A 17,918-nucleotide genomic window follows, 5' to 3' on the forward strand; every position below is an offset into this window, starting at 1 on the left:
TTCAATGTCTATAGTCAAGGTGGTGGCAGTGGTGATGGTTGTGATGGTGGTGGTCGTGGTGGCAGTCTGGTAGGAGCCACTGTAGAGGTGGTAATGATGATGGTGGTGGTAATGACGGTGGTGTTGGTGGTGGAATAACCTTGAAGGTCTCGTAACAGCCACAGTAGAAGCTGCAGTGGTGATGGTGGAGGTAATGGTAGCGTTGATAGTAGCGGTGATGGTAATTGTGGTAGTAGTACTAAAGGTGGCGTTGGTGGTAGAGGCACCTTGATGGTCTGGTAGGAGCCGCTGTAGAGGTGGTAATGATGATGGTGGTGGTAATGACGGTGGTGGTGGTGGTAGAGGCACCTTGATGGTCTGGTAGGAGCCGCTGTAGAGGTGGTTCTGCGAGGCCACGAGTGCCCGCACCCAGTGGTTGAGCCCTGCCAGCTCCTTCTTGAGGTTGAGCTGTACACCGTCGATATCCCACACCTTTGGCGGGCATTCAGGAGGGGGAAGGGGGGGCGGTCAAAGGACTTTAATTACCACAGCCGCTCTGAGACCACGCCCGCCTTGAGCGTGGTCGATAGTCGGTAAATGTAAAGGGGGGGGGGAGAATATTCTCCAAAGTGCTCTCATCACAAATCGTCCTTTCCCAGTGCCGGGAGGTCGGTGGAGGTGCAGAGGCGCGTGCGATTGGGGGGGGGGGGGGGGGGGGGCGCTCACCCGAATGGCCTTGAGCGAGCCGCTGAACAGCATGCCGTTGGCGGCGACCAGCGTGCACACCGGGTTGTGGTGAGCCCGCATCATGCTCACCTTCTGCAGCGTCGGGATGTCCCACACCTTGGTCGCACGGAGCGCACGGGCAAACGCGTCAAACCGCGGCCGCTCGCCCAATCCGTGTTCTAGCTCGTTAACGGCCTCGGTCGTGCGTGCGACGTGGAAACCGGATGATCCTGATTGCTTGTTAACCGTAACCCCAAGCTTAACCCGGTAACCCAAAGCATTACCCAAAGCCTAACTCTTAGTCTTATCCTTATCTTAATCTTAATCATGACAAGAAGGCTAACAATAACCATAAACCTCACTTGAACTCCTAAGGCTAACCAAAACAGTAAGCGTAACCATCACTCTACGCCTAAAAAATATCCCTAAGCTTAACCATAACCCTAATCCCAAAGATTCCTAAAATACCTAAGCATAACCCCTAACCCTAAATCCTACTCACAATGCACTTAAGGGAACGTGACCAATCGTTAGCGCTGGCCATGAGAAAGACTAGCTGCACACCGAGCCCAACCACTCCTTAACCGTAACCACACAGGCACAAATAAACAGAGATACACAGAGAGAAACAGACATGTACAAGCGGAACAGAGCGAGTTGCATGGAGAGGCATAGAGACACCACGAGAGACGGAGCAACAGACGGCAGACACAGGGATCGCCACTCCCGCCCATCGCCCCCACTCATGAGCCCTGCAGACATGGACACGTCTGGTGACGCGGGGTGCCGCCGTGCATCACACTTGCACTGCAGCCAGACTTACTATTATGTTGTAGTCGGCAGATCCGCTGTAGAGCTTGTTACTGAAAGAGAAAGCAGAACGTGCGTTAGTGTGTAGGACAAACGCAAGTGTACGCTCGCATGTGTGTGTTTTGATTTAAAGCTTTCGTGACTGCAGGGATTCGTATTCTTGGTTCTTTCGGTAAAGTCACATAGAAGGGAAATAATAAAATAATACAAATATAAAACAATAAAATTCTCACGACGTTTCGACTGCAACACAAGCAATCAGAATTTTTATTGTTTAATATTTTATTTATTTTATTATTTCCCTTCTACGTGACTTTACCGAAAGAACCAAGAATATGTGTGTTTATTTAGGCGCTCGCTAACAGCACTTGCCCCTTGCACTGACGGTCTGTTCAGGCTATATGAAGAATCGTTGTCTTTGTGTTGTGTGTTTACTGGTGTGGGTATACGTGTGTATGTGAGAATGCGAGAATGTGTGCATGCGATTCCCGCTCACTGCCAACAGCAGTGACGATTATCTGAACCGGTTCTGGGCATCCCCTAAGACGACTCAACCTCAAATGAGTATCTGGTACGGCGTGTATACATCACCACAAAGGAGACAAAGGCGGTCGGGCGTGGTGCTGCCCACCCACCCCCTCGTGTGCCGTGCCGTCCTTCATAGGTGCTCGCTAACTGCACTTGCCCCAACAGTCTGTTAAGGTTATACGGGGGATCTTTGTCTTTGAGGCTGTGCAGATGAGCATTTGCTTGTGAACATAACTGTGTGCATGTTCACGTGCATGCTTGCATTAGCAAGCCTTTGCAGGTTCACGCGAGAGCACGCGTGTGTGTACGCACCTGTGTACGTGCGTGTGCTTGCATGAGCAAGTACGTACGCGTGCATATGTGTTTATGTCCACCTGTGTATGCGTGTGTGCATGCGTCTGCGTGTTACATCCCGCGATGGACAAAATAACCGTGAAACCGTACACTTTCCATCCAACAAGAAAATGTACCGAACAGCTGGGCATAGCATGAAGCTATGCGGTGGAGGCAGTGTCGTTTCGTGTCTAACGTGCCGCATAGCAACGGCTTTTGCATGGCAGCAGCTTCTTCAGTGACCCTAAAAATAGGGCCGCCACGTCCCGGCCGAGATGCAATCCAGCAAAACAAACGACTCCCATCACGTGGCTGCACCTTCTCTCGGCTGCCCGACGACGCGAGCCTGCGGCTTGCGCAACACTTTAAAGTTACGGTCAGGCACAGCAGCGATCTCATGGCGGCTGCGGTAACCAAAGTCCTTTGGAACCCCCCCGCCCCCCACCCCGAATGCCCGCCAAAAGTGTGGGAAGTCGTCGATGGTTGTGCAGCTCAACCTCGAGAAGGAGCTGGCACGGTTCAACCACTGGGTACGGGCGCTCGTGGCCTTGCAGAACCACCTCTACAGCGGCTCCTACCAGACCATAAAGGTGCCTCTACCACCAACACCACCAACACCACCGTCATTACCACCACCGTCATCATTACCACCTCTATAGCGGCTCCTACCAGACCATTGAGGTGACTCTACCACCACACCACCAACAAAGACGCCCCCCCCCCCGGTATAGCCTTCAACAGACTGTTCGGGGCAAGAGTGCGGCTAGTGAGCAGCACCTACAAAGTTACCGACTGGAGCCGTTATGGCGTTTCCGGCTGACGTGACCAAGCCCCCGCGTGTTAGGCGGCACTAAAATTATTACGGCGAAGAACCTGACCGCCGTGTTACGTCATGAATCAACGCTGCAAACTCGTTGTCGTGACAGGAAGGGGCACGCCAGGCTGGGTATGAGGGGCACGAGAAAGGTTGTCTACCCACGAGTTAGGAGGAGCGCTGAGAGCCGGGCGGGGGAGCGAGCTGCGAAAAGCCGGTTGTGCATTCCTTTACAGCGTCAAATGTACGCAGGAAATTGTGCAACTTGCCCTCGAGTAAACAAATTATTTGGCGATGCTGCTGCTGCATTTGCGGTGGTGGCACAAGCAGAATTAGCACATTCATCAATAGCACACCGTGACCTTACAACAACAAGCATATGTATAGCAGGTGACATTCCTGGTAATAGCCCATCTCCACAGCAAGTAATTCAACACACTCATTCAATGTTTTCATACTCGTGACGCGCTTTGTCGAATGTAGTCCATCTGATTTGTGGCCTCAAACAAAAGAATATAAACTGCGACGTTATTTGGCCAGTAGCCCTCTCATTTTTTCTTAAGGGCCTGAAATGTCTTCTATTAAATACAGTACCTTTTCTTTATTACAGCCACAGTGTTATTGACAAATGTGTTGAATTTTATGCCCTCAAGCATTTCTACAGTCTACTAGTTAAGAGCCGTTTCGCGTTTTCGGTTACGTTTTTATTGAAGGATCACTGTGCGTGTACATGTGTACAGACACACGTCCCTCTGCCGTGTTGAAGCCTCGATGTTTTCACTCACCCCTGTATGCACAGAGCCAGCACGATGCCGTCATGCCCTTCCAATGTCTTCTGGCACTTGTAAGTAGTGCACGTGTCCCACACCTTAGCGAAAGACAGACGGCAGTGCCCAACGAGCAGCAAAGTAACAATGCACCTCCTCGCAATGAACTTCGTCAACCGCCATGACACACCCACTCCAGCAAACGCTCGCTCCAGCAGACGCTCGCTCAAACAAACACTCGCTCCAGCAAACATCTGCTCCAGCAGACACTCGCTCCAACTAAACACTCACTCAAGCAAACACTCGCTCCAACCAACACTCGCTCCAGCAAACATCCGCTCCAATCAACACTCGCTCCAACTAAACACTCGCTCAAGCAAACACTCGCTCCAACTAAACACTCACTCAAGCAAACACTCGCTCCAACCAACACTCGCTCCAGCAAACATCCGCTCCAATCAACACTCGCTCCAACTAAACACTCGCTCAAGCAAACACTCGCTCCAACTAAAGACCCGCTCCAGCAGACACTCGCTCCAACCAACACTCGCTCCAACCAACACTCGCTCCAACTAAAGACCCGCTCCAGCAGACACTCGCTCCAACCAACACTCGCTCCAACCAACACTCGCTCCAACAAACACTCGCTCCTGCAAACACTCGCTCCAGCAAACACCCGCTCCAACCAACACTCGCTCCAACTAAAGACCCGCTCCAGCAGACACTCGCTCCAACCAACACTCGCTCCAACCAACACTCGCTCCAACCAACACTCGCTCCAACCAACACTCGCTCCAACCAACACTCGCTCCAACCAACACTCGCTCCAACCAACACTCGCTCCAACAAACACTCGCTCCAACCAACACTCGCTCCAACCAACACTCGCTCCAACAAACACTCGCTCCAACCAACACTCGCTCCAACCAACACTCGCTCCAACCAACACTCGCTCCAACAAACACTCGCTCCAACAAACACTCGCTCCAGCAAACACCCGCTCCAACCAACACCCGCTCCAACCAACACTCGCTTCAACCAACACTCGCTTCAACCAACACTCGCTCCAACAAACACTCGCTCCAGCAAACATCCGCTCCAGCAGACACTCACTTCAGAAAAAACACTCGCTCCAAGACATTAGCTCCAACGAAACACTCGCTCCAGCAGACACTCGCGCTACCACGCACCTTGATGGTCTTGTCGGACGAACCGCTGAACAGTAGGTCCCCTCCGACGTGCACACAAAGGCACCACACGGGCCCCTGGTGGCCCACGAAGGTGCCCTTGCATTTGAAGATCTGCTGGGGATCATACGCTGCACACCAGAGATTACTTGATGAGTAAGAGCTCCTCTGCAGGAGGTGGTCATAACTGTCCAACAGCAGAGGTCTCCTCCATCTCAGACAAGATAAGATGACCAAAAGATAATGCCTCCTATATATATTTTTTAAACAATACATGTTTTATTTGGGTTAGATCGCGTAAATAAAAATGTGTCGTTAAACTTGCCACCACCCAACACAGCCAATTAGTAAGGTTTGTCACGTAAACAGAACATGCCAATTCGTTATAGTATAGCGCACTGGTGTGTTGGAGACCAAATCCACAACAGTAACAATCTGAGAATGACGTTTCGCCAGTAACAACAACTAGCATCATCAGGCGACAGCCAGACACATTTATATTTAGGCGATCTAATCCCAAAAAAACTATATTATGAATGATATCGGTCGCGAAAGCCTACGTGTTAAACTGACGTGTTTGCAAATTGAGCTGATAAAAAAAGTTGTTGATATTCATATGGGGAATGTTGTGAACGTTTGAATAATACATTTTTCGTAAATTTTTCCAAATTGTATTCCAATTGTGCTATCGGCACCATATCATGAGACGGAGAAAAAAAAATATCCCATTCGGAAATCTCCCAGAGCAGCACTTCACAACCATGAACGGTCAACAAAAGGTGCCATCACAGAACTACTTCTGAGACCCCTTCAAGTGACCTCTTATCCACATTAACGGTGAAACATTCTCCCTCATTCCCTGACTGCAATAAATAGAGATATCCGTTGCAAAGCAATAACAAAACATATCATTACATCATGTAATATTATTTTCTTTTAAGGCGGTTTTATTTAGTCTTCAGCGTTGGAATTTAACGCGATGGCTTTTTGTGTGCAGTCATTGGTTACTGGGCTAAGACCATCAACTCACTAGACTTGAGAACAGAGGTTAAATCCAGTCAGGCTCAAACCCCAGATTCAATCTTGACATATCAACCATTACAAATCCGTGCCTCTGCTAGGCTATTCGCCCCCCTGATTCACCCAGACACCTCCAAGATGTGTCAATCGCTCTCACGGTCTTTACATGCGATGGGATGTCACCGTCCAAACACGCAGTCACGTACGCATGTACGTAGAACTTCGTTCGCACCGTACATAGCCGACCGAGCTAATCGGAGGTGCGGTCACAATGATCGTATTGTGCACATTCTTAACACGGAGAGACAGTGTTGTGCGTTTATTTTGCGAGCACGTACATCCCAGGACGCCCATGTTGAGCCGATCGTTGATGTGAGACATCTCATCCTGCGGTAGAAAAAAAATACATAAGCGGAGAGAGCTGTTAACATGGTCCCGTAAAGAACGCAACACAACCAGCACTTACTAATTCAATAAATGACCTAATAAGCCAGGAATGGTAGCAAGTGGCTGCTATACGTCGCTCTGGAGTTGGGAGCGGTAGTGTAGCGGTTAGTGCACTGCGATACGAACCCGGCAACCCGAGTTCGATTCCCGCTCACGGCCAACACCAGTGAAAAAAAACGGTCATGGGTCTCCCTTAGGTTGACTTAGCCTGAAATAAGTACCCGGTGCGATGTGTAAGCATCGTCACTCATGCGACAAAGGCCGCCGGGCATGGTGCTGGCCACCCACCCCCCTCCTGTGACGTGCCGGCCTTCATAAGTGCTCGCGAACAGCACTTGCCAACAGTTTGTTAAAGCTATGGGGAGGATTTTGTCTTTGTAGGGGCAAGAGGTTGCAGACCACAGAGATATGCGAGACTAATTAAATCCGCCAGAGCTACGAGATGGCGAGGAAGTGACAGTAGTGCAAGCGAGTTCATAAACCTGTCCAGGCTCGTACAATGAAATAATCACTAGGTAATAAATACAGATAACCATATTATGCAAGTGTTATGGGTTAGTATGCAAGTCAATAAAGGTGCTAGGGCTGTTTGTGGAAGTCAAGGAAGGCCTCTGTGTACGCCTACATAAATTGAGGGATCTCTATGCAATTATGGGACTTTTTATCTTTAAAAACCTGTTTATAATGGTCATTTGTTTATGTTATGGGTCTTTAAGATAAGTCTACAGGTCTCTGTGTGTCTATGTCTACAGGTCTCTGTGTATATCTGTAGGTCTCCAAAAGTTCATGGGTCTCAGTTGCAAGTCTATCCAAGTGTGTTATGGGTCCCTATACAAGTCTATGTTGTTTTGCGATCCCAATTTAAACCCAGGTCCACCTTGCAAAAGAGACTCCTCATGTCAATGGCCTTGAACGTGGCTACAAATAGGTCACTGGACTATGGACTCTGCGTACCTGAATTGGCTATGGCTGTCATTTAGTGTGCTACTGGCCATCTGTGAAAAAGAGCTTCATAGCTCATCGGATTCTTCCCGTCTAAATAAATATTCTGATGAAGATTCTGACTCACGCTCAGCAGGGTGGTATCTCTACGGAACTCCATCAGCTCTTCGCCCAGCTTCGTTTGATTTTCATGTAGCATGTCTGTGTGTAAACATACGCATCATACACACACACAATAAACAGTAATGATATCGTATATATTAGGGATGTCATCTATAAAAGTGTGTGTTTTATGCTTACGATACCATCATTTGTGTAGTAAGACTGATTTCGAGTCATACATGTTTACATACATATTTTCAAATACCACTGATCATTCGATATATTCACAGTCGCACAGACACAGTGCATCCGTTCATCAACATCACCCACCCACCCCTCACCGAATTTGACGTCGACCGACTTCTCGAGCTGCTCCAGGCGCTCCGCGAGGCGGCCCAGCATGCTCCGCAGGAAGGCGAGCTCCTGGTCGCGCTGCGTCAGCGACAGCCGCATCTCGCCAAAGCGCTCCTCGCACGCGCGCAGGTAATCGCTCACCGCCTCGTACCGGCAGCGCGACAGGTGTGCCGGTACCGTGTCGTCGTTCCCCACGAAGTCGCACCTGTGTGTGTGTGTGCGTGTGTGCGTGCGGTGGTGAAGCGGTTATAGCTCGCTGCGCTACGAACCCGGCGACCCGTGTTCGATTCTCGCTCACGGCCAACATTGGTGATAATTATCTGAAACCGGTCCTGGGCCTCCCCCTAGGTCGACTCAGCCTCAAATGAGTGTGTAAAATCCTCGCCACTGGGCAGACAAAGGCGGGCGAGTGTGGTGCTGGCTACCCACCCCCTCGTGTACCTTGCTGGGCTTCATAGGTTCTTGCTAACAGCACTTGGCCCAACAGGCCATACGGGGGATCTTTGTCTTTGTGCGGGGAGTAGTAATGCAGCGGGTAGCGCGCTGCGTTACGAACCCGGCGGCCAGAGTTCGATTCCCGCTCACGGCCACCACCAGTGACGATACACATACGTACATTAAACCGCGGCATCAGCATCCCTTAGAGGGCAAGGCTGTGGCACATTATACAGACGTGGCTTTGTGAGATCAACAGTCTTCATGCTCTACTGAACGAGCACAAGTACCCATATTCACAGGTAATTCTGTCCATGAGCGTGCGTGCACGTACTCCTGTATTTTGTGTCCACGCCTGTGTACTTGTGCGTTTGCGTGTAGATGCACACACCCGTTCCGCATGTGAACGTGTATCTTGAATGCGAGTGTACACGTGCGTGCGTGTAGACGTGCGTGCGTGTAGACGCACCCGTACTTGGCGTGCGGACACTTGATGTGCTTGCACTCGCGCAGGTGGGCCTCCAGGTGAGTCCAGAGCAACGGGGGGCAGTCGGGGTTGTTGGGGCATTGAACGGGACGGTATTCGCAGGTCTCCTCATGCTCCCTGCGGGCGCCACCAACAAGAGCAACACTTGCAACAACAACAACAATCGCCACGGGTGTTACCAACACCCACAACAACAACAACCGCCATTCGCCACTAAGTGGCGGTGACGTCACCACGACGCTTGTGCCAGGCCATGTGCACCCTGAGGCCACGTGAAGTGTCGAACGCCCGCTGGCAGGAGGTCACGGGGCAGACCCAGCAGGTGCCACGGGTCGACTGACCGAGATGACCGAGATGACTGGCTGATGCACCACCTGTGCCCCCTACTGTGCCAACTTGCTTGCTGTGCTACCAACACCACAACCACCAACAACAACAACCGTCACTGCCATTACCACCACCATCTACAACAACCGCCACTGCTGTTACTATGACCACTGTCGTTACCACCACTACTACCAACGACAACCTCCACTGCCGTTAACACCATAACCACCACCAACCATAACCACCACCAACAATAACCACCACTGTTGCCACCACCACCAACAACCACCAGGAATAGCAACCAACCCGACAATCGTGACCGCAACCAATATTACCGACAAACATTGCCCCGACCACTAACACCACTAACAACCGTCGGCGTGACCATCACAACAACAAACGCCGTCGCCGTGACCATCACCATCATGGCCACCACCACCACCACCTCCACCAACAACAGCAACAACCACCGCATGCCCCACACCCGCGCGCAGCCCATCTCGCTTCTCGGCAGTGCCCGTACTTGCGTAGGCACAGCTTGATGGTGATGGGGCAGCCCTGGGGGTCCGATTCGTAGTCGTAGGACCCCGACGGCCGGAAGAGGGGGGCGGCCGTGGCGCCCAGCGGGGTGCCCGCAGGGCGGCAGCCGTACTTGCAGCGGACCTCGAGCTCGCCCACCTGCTCCGCCACGGCGATGTTGCTCACCACCACGCTCAGCTTGGCCAGGTCGGCCGGGCACTTGTCTGATGCAATCGTACAACGCAAGCCTCGAGTCACAAGAGTACGTCGGCTTTCCAGCCCTTCACGACTGTCTATAGATATGGTGCACGAGGGGATCGTGTTTCAAGTTTACAGGTTTCGCCTCGCTCTGTGCGGTAGTAGATGACTTCCAAAAAAAGGGCGCACAAAGCGAAACCTTACAAGGATACACACAGTAAACACACAATACACACACACAGAATACACACACAGTACACACGGTGTTGTCCCACGTCCGACCGCATAGCGACATGAGTGAATTTAACCCACATTATACAGCGCATTTTGGGAATAAATAGGTTAGCCGCATCTACGCGAAATCACATAGACTGAACCCGCATTGAGCGAGGGAAACTTGTACTTTGTGTAACCAGGTGAGAGCTCAAGGAACCAGGATAATCTCATTGACAACAGTGTCCTGGGGCATGAGTCTGCCTGGAGATGGCAATGACTGCTATGTATCCCAATTGAGTAATTTTGCGGTTAATTTTCGAATTTGGCAAAATTTGAACCCTGACGCCGGCACACAAGTGGCCCCGTTCTTGCGAACGGACCTCACGGGATCTTCAAAATCCACTGCGAAGCGCACGGTGCGTTTAATTAGTGGCTGTTACAGCCGCGGTAATAATCAGGGCGGCCCCAGGATTCGAACCGTGAACCTGTGCGACAAGCGGCAATCGTGCCCACGTTGGGGCCATGACAATCACCGAGCCCTCCAGCACCATAACCGGCCAACGCTGTCTCTCCAGCACTGATGTATACACATCGCACCAGGTACTTCATTTAGGCCTAGAACCCCTTTTCTATCATGTGCCACCGATGTTAGCGGTGGCTTGAAATCGAATTCACCAGGCTGGTAGTGCAGCGCGCTAACCACTACGCCAGTGCTCCCCACAGTTACACGTGCGCAAACAACGCAGCGTCTTAAACCTTCTCACACTGACGGCTACAAGACACAGATGCAGAGCAATGAGCTCGAGTGCTAAAATGTTATCGTCGTGCGTGGTCGATTGTACGGTAAATGCTTACCGGCCGTCAAGGTGCATTTTCGACAAAACGTGTGCTGTGAAGACGAGAAGAAGGCACACAGAGTGGAGAGAACATTAACGACAAGGATGACCACGTCACCAAAGCGTTACCTAGCGCTTTAACGATGAGATCGGCTAATGCGCAGGAGCCAGATGGATTGCTGCGTCCCAAGACTGTGAGAGGCAATGCCGGATTGAGGAGGCGGCCTTTATCCCAGCAGTTGGGACGTAAGAACATGGCCGACGAGATTCACGAAGACGGAGTTTACGAATGGGATCCGGCGAGCCCTGCAGCCGCGTTCACAACAACGTTGCATCACGACCGCCGTCTCGAATGTTGACCATTCATCGACCCATATCATAGGGGTTGAACTCGTCAAGTGCTGAACTCATCATTTTGCGCGTGGTTGCAAGTTGCTTTGCTCAGTCGGTGTCAGCCGGCCCGAGGGCGTGACGGGTTAATTTTGAATTCCTGTTGCTGTATTCCCCCTGTACCGTGCCCGTTCCTCTGTCAAGTGCACCGATGCCGACATTATTGAGGGCGATATTGGCACGTAAAACAAAGATCGATCGATTGATTGAAGTGGCCCGTAGGAACGGACGGGACTCGAACCCAAACCCTGTCCCCCTGAGGCGGGGTGCGGCGGCGATGGCGTGATGGCGCAACGGCGGTGCAGCTCACGCACCCCGCAGGTTGTGATGACGGGATCGCGGTAGACGCGTCCGCACAGCTGGCACGTGAGCTTCCCCGACGGCTGGTCCACGAAGACCAGCGGCTCCTGAGAGATATCGGGGGAGGCGATGAAAGAGGACGGGGTTAAGAGTTTGGGTTGGTGTTACAGTTAGAGGTTACGGTTTAGGAGTTACGGTTAGTTAGGCTCGGTGTAGAGCGAGGGTTGGTGTCGAGTGACGGTTCGTGTTTAAAGGTTAGGGCTTGGATTCAGGGTTAGTTATAGGGTTAAGTGTTTGGTTAGGAATAGGGTTAGTGTTCAAGTAAAGTTACAGTTGAGGGGTTTTCGGTTAATGTTAGAATTAGGTTAGCGCTTGGGTGTAGGGGCTAGCGTGAGGTTATTGCCTTTAAAACTGGAAAATGCGGAAAGTCTCATTGCACAGGCTCCCAAGAGCTGGCGTCTTAGATTGAGGCTGAGATTATAATTTTAGTTAAATTCAGGTTTTTAGATGGAGTTCTGTTAATTTTTTGGGTCATTATTAGTGTTGTGTATGGGTTACCAAGGTGTATATTTATAATTGTGTTAGGATTAATGATCGGATTAATCCAATTCTGTTCTCTCACCTCCGCTTTGAATAACAGTGTCACCTTGACAACCCTCCCTGTTGCCAGAGCAACACCTTTCCCTGCACTCACCTGCTGCTCCTCCTCCTCAGGACCGTGGAGAGAAAACGTGGAGCGGATCGAGAGCGTGGACTCGGAGTGCAGAGAGTGCACGGAGATGGCAGAGTCTGACCGCCGGGATCCAGTTCCGGGATGCTTGAGTTGCCGAACGAAGAAAAACCAACAAAGAGTCAAAAATATAATTTTATAAAATTTAGAATGAATATGTTAGCATGGTTTTCATACAAATTCCTCTTACATTTTCAATAATATGAGCTCTTTATATTCATACGTATGCCAGCCCTGGATGAATCTCAAAACTCTTGTCCAGGTGTCCTCTTTAAAATATTTGGGCAATGACTTTCACTCCAAACTGTGACAATTCGCTGAACTGCAAGGGGCCTGAATCGTTCCAACCGCAACCCCCGAGTCTGCCACGTGGGATGACGCAATCGTTCCTCCCCCAGGGCCCCCCCCCCGAACCCCCACTCCCCTCCCCCCCATCCCTGTGGTGCCGTCGTCTATGCCGTGGGGGAGGTAGAGGGGGGGGGTGTCAGTGTCCTCATTCGCCCGTACCGGTTCTCCGTCTCGTGTCGGGTGACTACTCGCGGGCCCTGCTGGAGCGGCGCTCGCCCTGTGCTGTGTGAACGAGCAGCTGTTGTCAGCTGCGGTGGGAGAAGCCGTCAGGGAAGGGGGTGGGGGGAGAGACACGCAGAGTGGAAAAGGGGAAGGGTAACAAATCTTTGTGAATCACACGGCCCCCGTCTGGTAGATACAATCCTAAGGCTGTCCTCTGCCTCCCGGGCTATCCGATACGAGCTTGAAGTTCCGCTAGTGACACAGAAGACCCGCGTTGGTATATGCGAAATTGCACTCCATTAAAGTGTATCGGGTTGGCGGCACAGCGATGGCACCAGGACCATAATCACACGCTTGGCTCGGACTGTAAAAGTCTCACTGATGAGCTGATGCACGCTGCGGAGAAATGTTAACGTTTATCTTTGATATAACATCGAATATTTTTCTGCTTGCGATATTTTCAATTCTTCGTACGATATGGAATTGCGTCATATAGCGTTTTCGTTTTTTTTCTTCCCCCGACTGCCGTTTTCCTTAGTTGCTGTACTATGTTTTGGTTTGTGGTTTGCTTTTGTAATTCTTTTGACCCAGGTCACTCCACTCTTGCAAATGAGACTATACCCTGCTCCCTTGACTTCTCACCCGGTTGAAACAAAATTATATTGAGCGGAAGCTGCACACACACCGTGACGATCTCTTTGCGACTCCGCCCCAAACCCACGACCTCAATAGCAAAGCTCGAAGCGGTACGCTGAATGTCCCCCCCCGCCCCCCCGTTGCCACCGAGTCAACGAGAGAGAAGGAAGGGGTCAATAACACGCGTCTCTCCCTGTGAAACCCGTGGCATGACTCCAGGCAGAGCTGGATTCGGTTTAACGAGCGTTTTATAGAGCCGCGTCGTTCTTGCAAAATGCATCTCACAACACTCGGAGGTGTGCGTATATATTATCCCGTTCCAAGACGTCTGCAAGTTGCAGGGTGGGGTGTCCCGTTCACCGACGATACTCGGAACGTGCGACTGGTTCGCGTTAATTTTATTTAGAGAGGCTTAGCACCGTTGTTTTTAAAGACATTGTACTCACCGCAGAGAACTCTAGTGACACGACCGCACTCTATGATGGTTGGCGCCAAACCGTGCCACCACACACGCTCCTACGTGGCTATTTTATTCCGTTTCCATTCCACAAGGTTCACATCCCTGAACCGTTAACAGTTTTTGGGGGCACCGTCTTTGCACATTCAACTCTGGTCTCTTTAGTGGTTGACCACCACTCGTGCCCGACACTAAACACTCAAGTGTTATTTATTACGGTTAGCGCATGTGTGGATTTTAAATGTCATAGAAATATGAATGCTACGCCAAATCAAAGTTCAAACGAACTAAACCATTTTAACGTTGGCACATTACCGGTAGTTAATACTCACAGCGATGCCAAGGCTTTAATTACAAAGTTGCCTGTAGGATTTACCACAGTGCTGAAAAATTGTGTTTCAAGCGTTACAAAGCTGTTTTTATATTTACTCTTTTGTGGGGAGGCGGGAGACATGGGGTGGGGGGCACCCTCAGAATCGGGAGGCCCCGGGCTGCTGCCCCTAAAGCATTCCCGGAATGAATCGGAGCCCCTGCACGACTGGAAGGCCGCACGAGGGCTTGGACAGAGTGAGTGGCATGGGGCGGTTGCGCCGCAGCTGTGCACCATGGACGTGGCCGCTCTCCCCTTTTATAGACACGGCCCGGCCGGCCGGCCGGCTGCCCTCCCCACGCGCAGCGAGACGGCACATGCAACAAAAAAGAAAAAATCCCCACGCTCGTCTGCAATAAATAATAATCAAAATATGCAGCCCCATTTGTCCATCCACTGTTGTTGGATGAATGTTTCCCTACGCAGGTGTTAGACATGTGGGGAGGGGGGGGGTTGCTTTGACCGTTCTTTACCAAGTAAGACGTGGGTGGTGGACCAGGACTGGTGAGGATATCACTGCGGATTTTATAGACGTGGCCGGGGGGGATCGAAATGAGGTCCGCAAGGTTCAAATCACTGATCCGCCGCTACACTCGCATGTACACCGTGAATATACGGTCATGTCAGACGGTAAGAGCGACCTCGCTGCCTCAACGAGCCACGTATGCATGTTGAACTTTTTTCGCACCGTACGTAGCCAACCATGCTAATCGGAGGTGCGGGTGAAGGACAACAAACTAAACACAAAAATCAGTTCTAAAGAAATTTAGTTTTCAATTTAAATTTGAAAGTGCATAGGTCCAGCGGTTTCCTAATAGCGGAAAGAAAGAGCGTTCTGGATGGCCGCAGAAGCGCATCTGAAGCGATGCCGCTATCCTGAGCAATTGAGATTACACAAAGCGGTGGACGTTTTATTTGATGATCATTTAGTTTTGTTTGATGATCATTTAAGAATGTGTGACATGCTAATAGGGTTTTTCCCCTTTTTTCTGGCAACAAAACTGACACCTTTTGCAAGGAATCATGCTCACATTAACCACAATACTTGCAGTCAAATGCAAACAAAAAACAATACTCTGATAATTTATGCATTGTCTTTGAAACTGATTGGTCCACACCAGAGACAGCTTTCTTTGGAGCCTAGTCTCATATGGTGTTTGACCAGATGACGCCAAATGTGTGACATGCACACCAGGTTTCATTCGCTCCCAGGGAGAGAAAGAGAGAGAGGGCAGAAAGGACGATTTAGAGGTGTGGGAACCCCCAGACAAAGCGGCAAGGCAAACAGGGCCGGTGCGACCAACAACCGCCGGTTGCATCGCAAATTGTTCTCAACCAGGTGAAGTCTGAGCTGCCTCGGTTTTAATTGTTTCATTGACTTGACGACAAAGTTGACGACGATGAACCGCTGTAGCCGTTTACAAAGTGTGCCTATGTAACAACAGCGGCAGCCGTTCGCCACTCGGCGGCGGTGGCGTCACCACAGAACTTGTGCCAGGCTCGGTGAACATTGTGTTTGTGTTAGCATACAAGTCTACCTTACATAGTCCAATGTATAAAAAAAAAATCACAGGAACATAAGGGCACAGCGGTGGAGTGGTTGGCACAGTGGTCTGTGCACTGCGCCATCAACTTGGCGACCTAAGTTCAATTCCTGACACTAGAACCAGAATCCTGGGCACTTCCCCCCCTTCCTTCACCAAACCCGAACTGACCGGCATGGTGAAGTATGGTCAAACCGCCCCCGTTACCAACACAGCATGGAGGGAGGCTTTCATCCAATAGTGGGCTGTGAATTATTATTCATTATTGGGGCAAGTGCCGGCAAGGTACATGACGGGGTGGGTGGCCAGCACCACCCCGACCACCTTTGTGTCCCCGGCAGCAATGTTTACATACTGCACCAGGCACTCATTTGAGGTTAAGTCTACCTAGGGGAGGCCCAGTACTAGTTCAGATAATCATCACCGGTGTTGGCCGCGAGCGGGAATCGAACTCGGGTCGCCGGATTTTGTAGCGCAGCGCGCTAACCACTACACCGCCGCTCCCCATCACACACACACGCACGTAGACACACAGCACTGTATATGCATAAACACACATATAAACACACACGTTCACACTGGCAGGGTAGAACACGCAAGGGAAACGGAGGAGAGATGTGCGTAGAGAATGAGTCCTCTGTTCTCGCGGCAAAACTCGCCCGCTTTTTTTTTCCGTTGGCCTTTTTTCCACTGCTCCATCTGGTTCCCATTAACATCTGCTGCAAACTCACAGCCAAGTGCGACTTGTTTAACCCAGAGTAACTCAAGCTATTCGAGAATTCTCCTCCGCGTGGCGCCAAATTTAATTAGGAAATTAAGATGGCTTTAGGAATGATATTTTAACATTCATGTGCCACATACGTGTCGACGTTTTTGAACCACGAACGTGTACGAAAGCACAACATGGAATCGCAAATCCAAAGGGTAAAAAGTTGACCAAATCCCAAGGGTTCGTGACTCCACGCATGCCTAACTACCACTTCCATAGGACGACCGCTTATCTGAGCCAAGGCTGGGGGATTTGAATCTGTGACCTGCCTGATTAGGTCATTATGCGTCACAAGTAAATACTGTACAGTAAGTCCCCGGGTTGCGGAATATCCGACTTACAGAAATCCGACTTTACAAAAATGTTCCCATAAATCATGTTACAAACAATGTCAATATCCGGAAATGTATGCGTTCGTTATGTAAGCACAAGTAGTGCAACGCGGTGAGGTTGCGGATGAATACCGCCTTACGCCTCGCTCTGCCAAAACGCCGCCTTCACAGAGCCAAAGCTTCACTGGGATTAAGTTAATGATAATTGTTCGTAGCGTTAAGTAATTATTTTCCCTTTGTAGCATACAGCACTGTAGGATACAGTACTGAGATAAAAAAACGAACTACTATTCGGGCATCGGAGGCACAACTATTTCCGGCGATGGGATTTTATCTCAATTTTTTGGGGGGAAAATTGTTCAGTTTTCGACATATGGATAATAATTCGTGTTATGGATGGTTCTGGGGAACCTAACCTTTCCGTGAACCGGGGACTGCCTGTATATGCCAGGTGCCTTCCCAGAGCTATTCCGCTCTCATGCTCTATCAGTTCCGGGCATTTCCACACCGAATTATAAGAACCCTAATGGTGCCCGAGTGTGGCCCCTTTGAGCCTTGGCCATTAACACTCATCCATGCTAATCTCAAAGGTCTGGCTCTCTGAGCCTCAGTTGTTTACACTGAACCACAACAATCCCTTCAGGTGCTTGGTCAGACTGTTTGGGCCTCGGACAATAACAATGACTCCCAAGACTCTCTTATACGAGCTTAGGATACGTTTGTTGAAAGCACTCCTTTGAAATCAATTGGCCAAACGTCTCAATGTTGCACTCCCCTGATAAATGCTTGACACTCACTGAAGTTGACAAGAAATTGCAGTTTTGTTCAAATAATGTCTGGCTGTTTACACACT

The 17,918-nt window shown here is 50.5% G+C and overlaps 1 protein-coding gene across 3 annotated transcripts in view; it reads right to left on the reverse strand.

The window, feature by feature from the left end:
* Positions 1–17,918, reverse strand: part of LOC144730249 (E3 ubiquitin-protein ligase TRAF7-like) — a 44,306-nt gene that overhangs the window by 5,577 nt on the left and 20,811 nt on the right. For 2 of the 3 annotated variants that reach the window (XM_078610895.1, XM_078610896.1), the window contains 14 exons: positions 12,955–13,043; positions 12,412–12,534; positions 11,732–11,824; positions 11,047–11,080; positions 9,782–10,001; positions 8,914–9,048; positions 7,997–8,214; positions 7,681–7,754; positions 6,503–6,551; positions 5,148–5,275; positions 3,976–4,058; positions 1,529–1,568; positions 706–822; positions 349–471 (listed from right to left, as the gene is read on the reverse strand). In XM_078610895.1, the coding sequence (XP_078467021.1) occupies positions 349–471; positions 706–822; positions 1,529–1,568; positions 3,976–4,058; positions 5,148–5,275; positions 6,503–6,551; positions 7,681–7,754; positions 7,997–8,214; positions 8,914–9,048; positions 9,782–10,001; positions 11,047–11,080; positions 11,732–11,824; positions 12,412–12,534; positions 12,955–13,043 (1,526 nt within the window). The remainder of the gene's footprint in view (positions 1–348; positions 472–705; positions 823–1,528; positions 1,569–3,975; positions 4,059–5,147; positions 5,276–6,502; positions 6,552–7,680; positions 7,755–7,996; positions 8,215–8,913; positions 9,049–9,781; positions 10,002–11,046; positions 11,081–11,731; positions 11,825–12,411; positions 12,535–12,954; positions 13,044–17,918) is intronic. The other variant, XM_078610898.1, reaches the window with a different exon arrangement.

Source organism: Lampetra planeri, chromosome 35, assembly GCF_965212315.1.
Source record: "Lampetra planeri chromosome 35, kcLamPlan1.2.h2, whole genome shotgun sequence".
In the NCBI taxonomy this organism is placed as follows: Eukaryota; Metazoa; Chordata; class Hyperoartia; order Petromyzontiformes; family Petromyzontidae; genus Lampetra; species Lampetra planeri.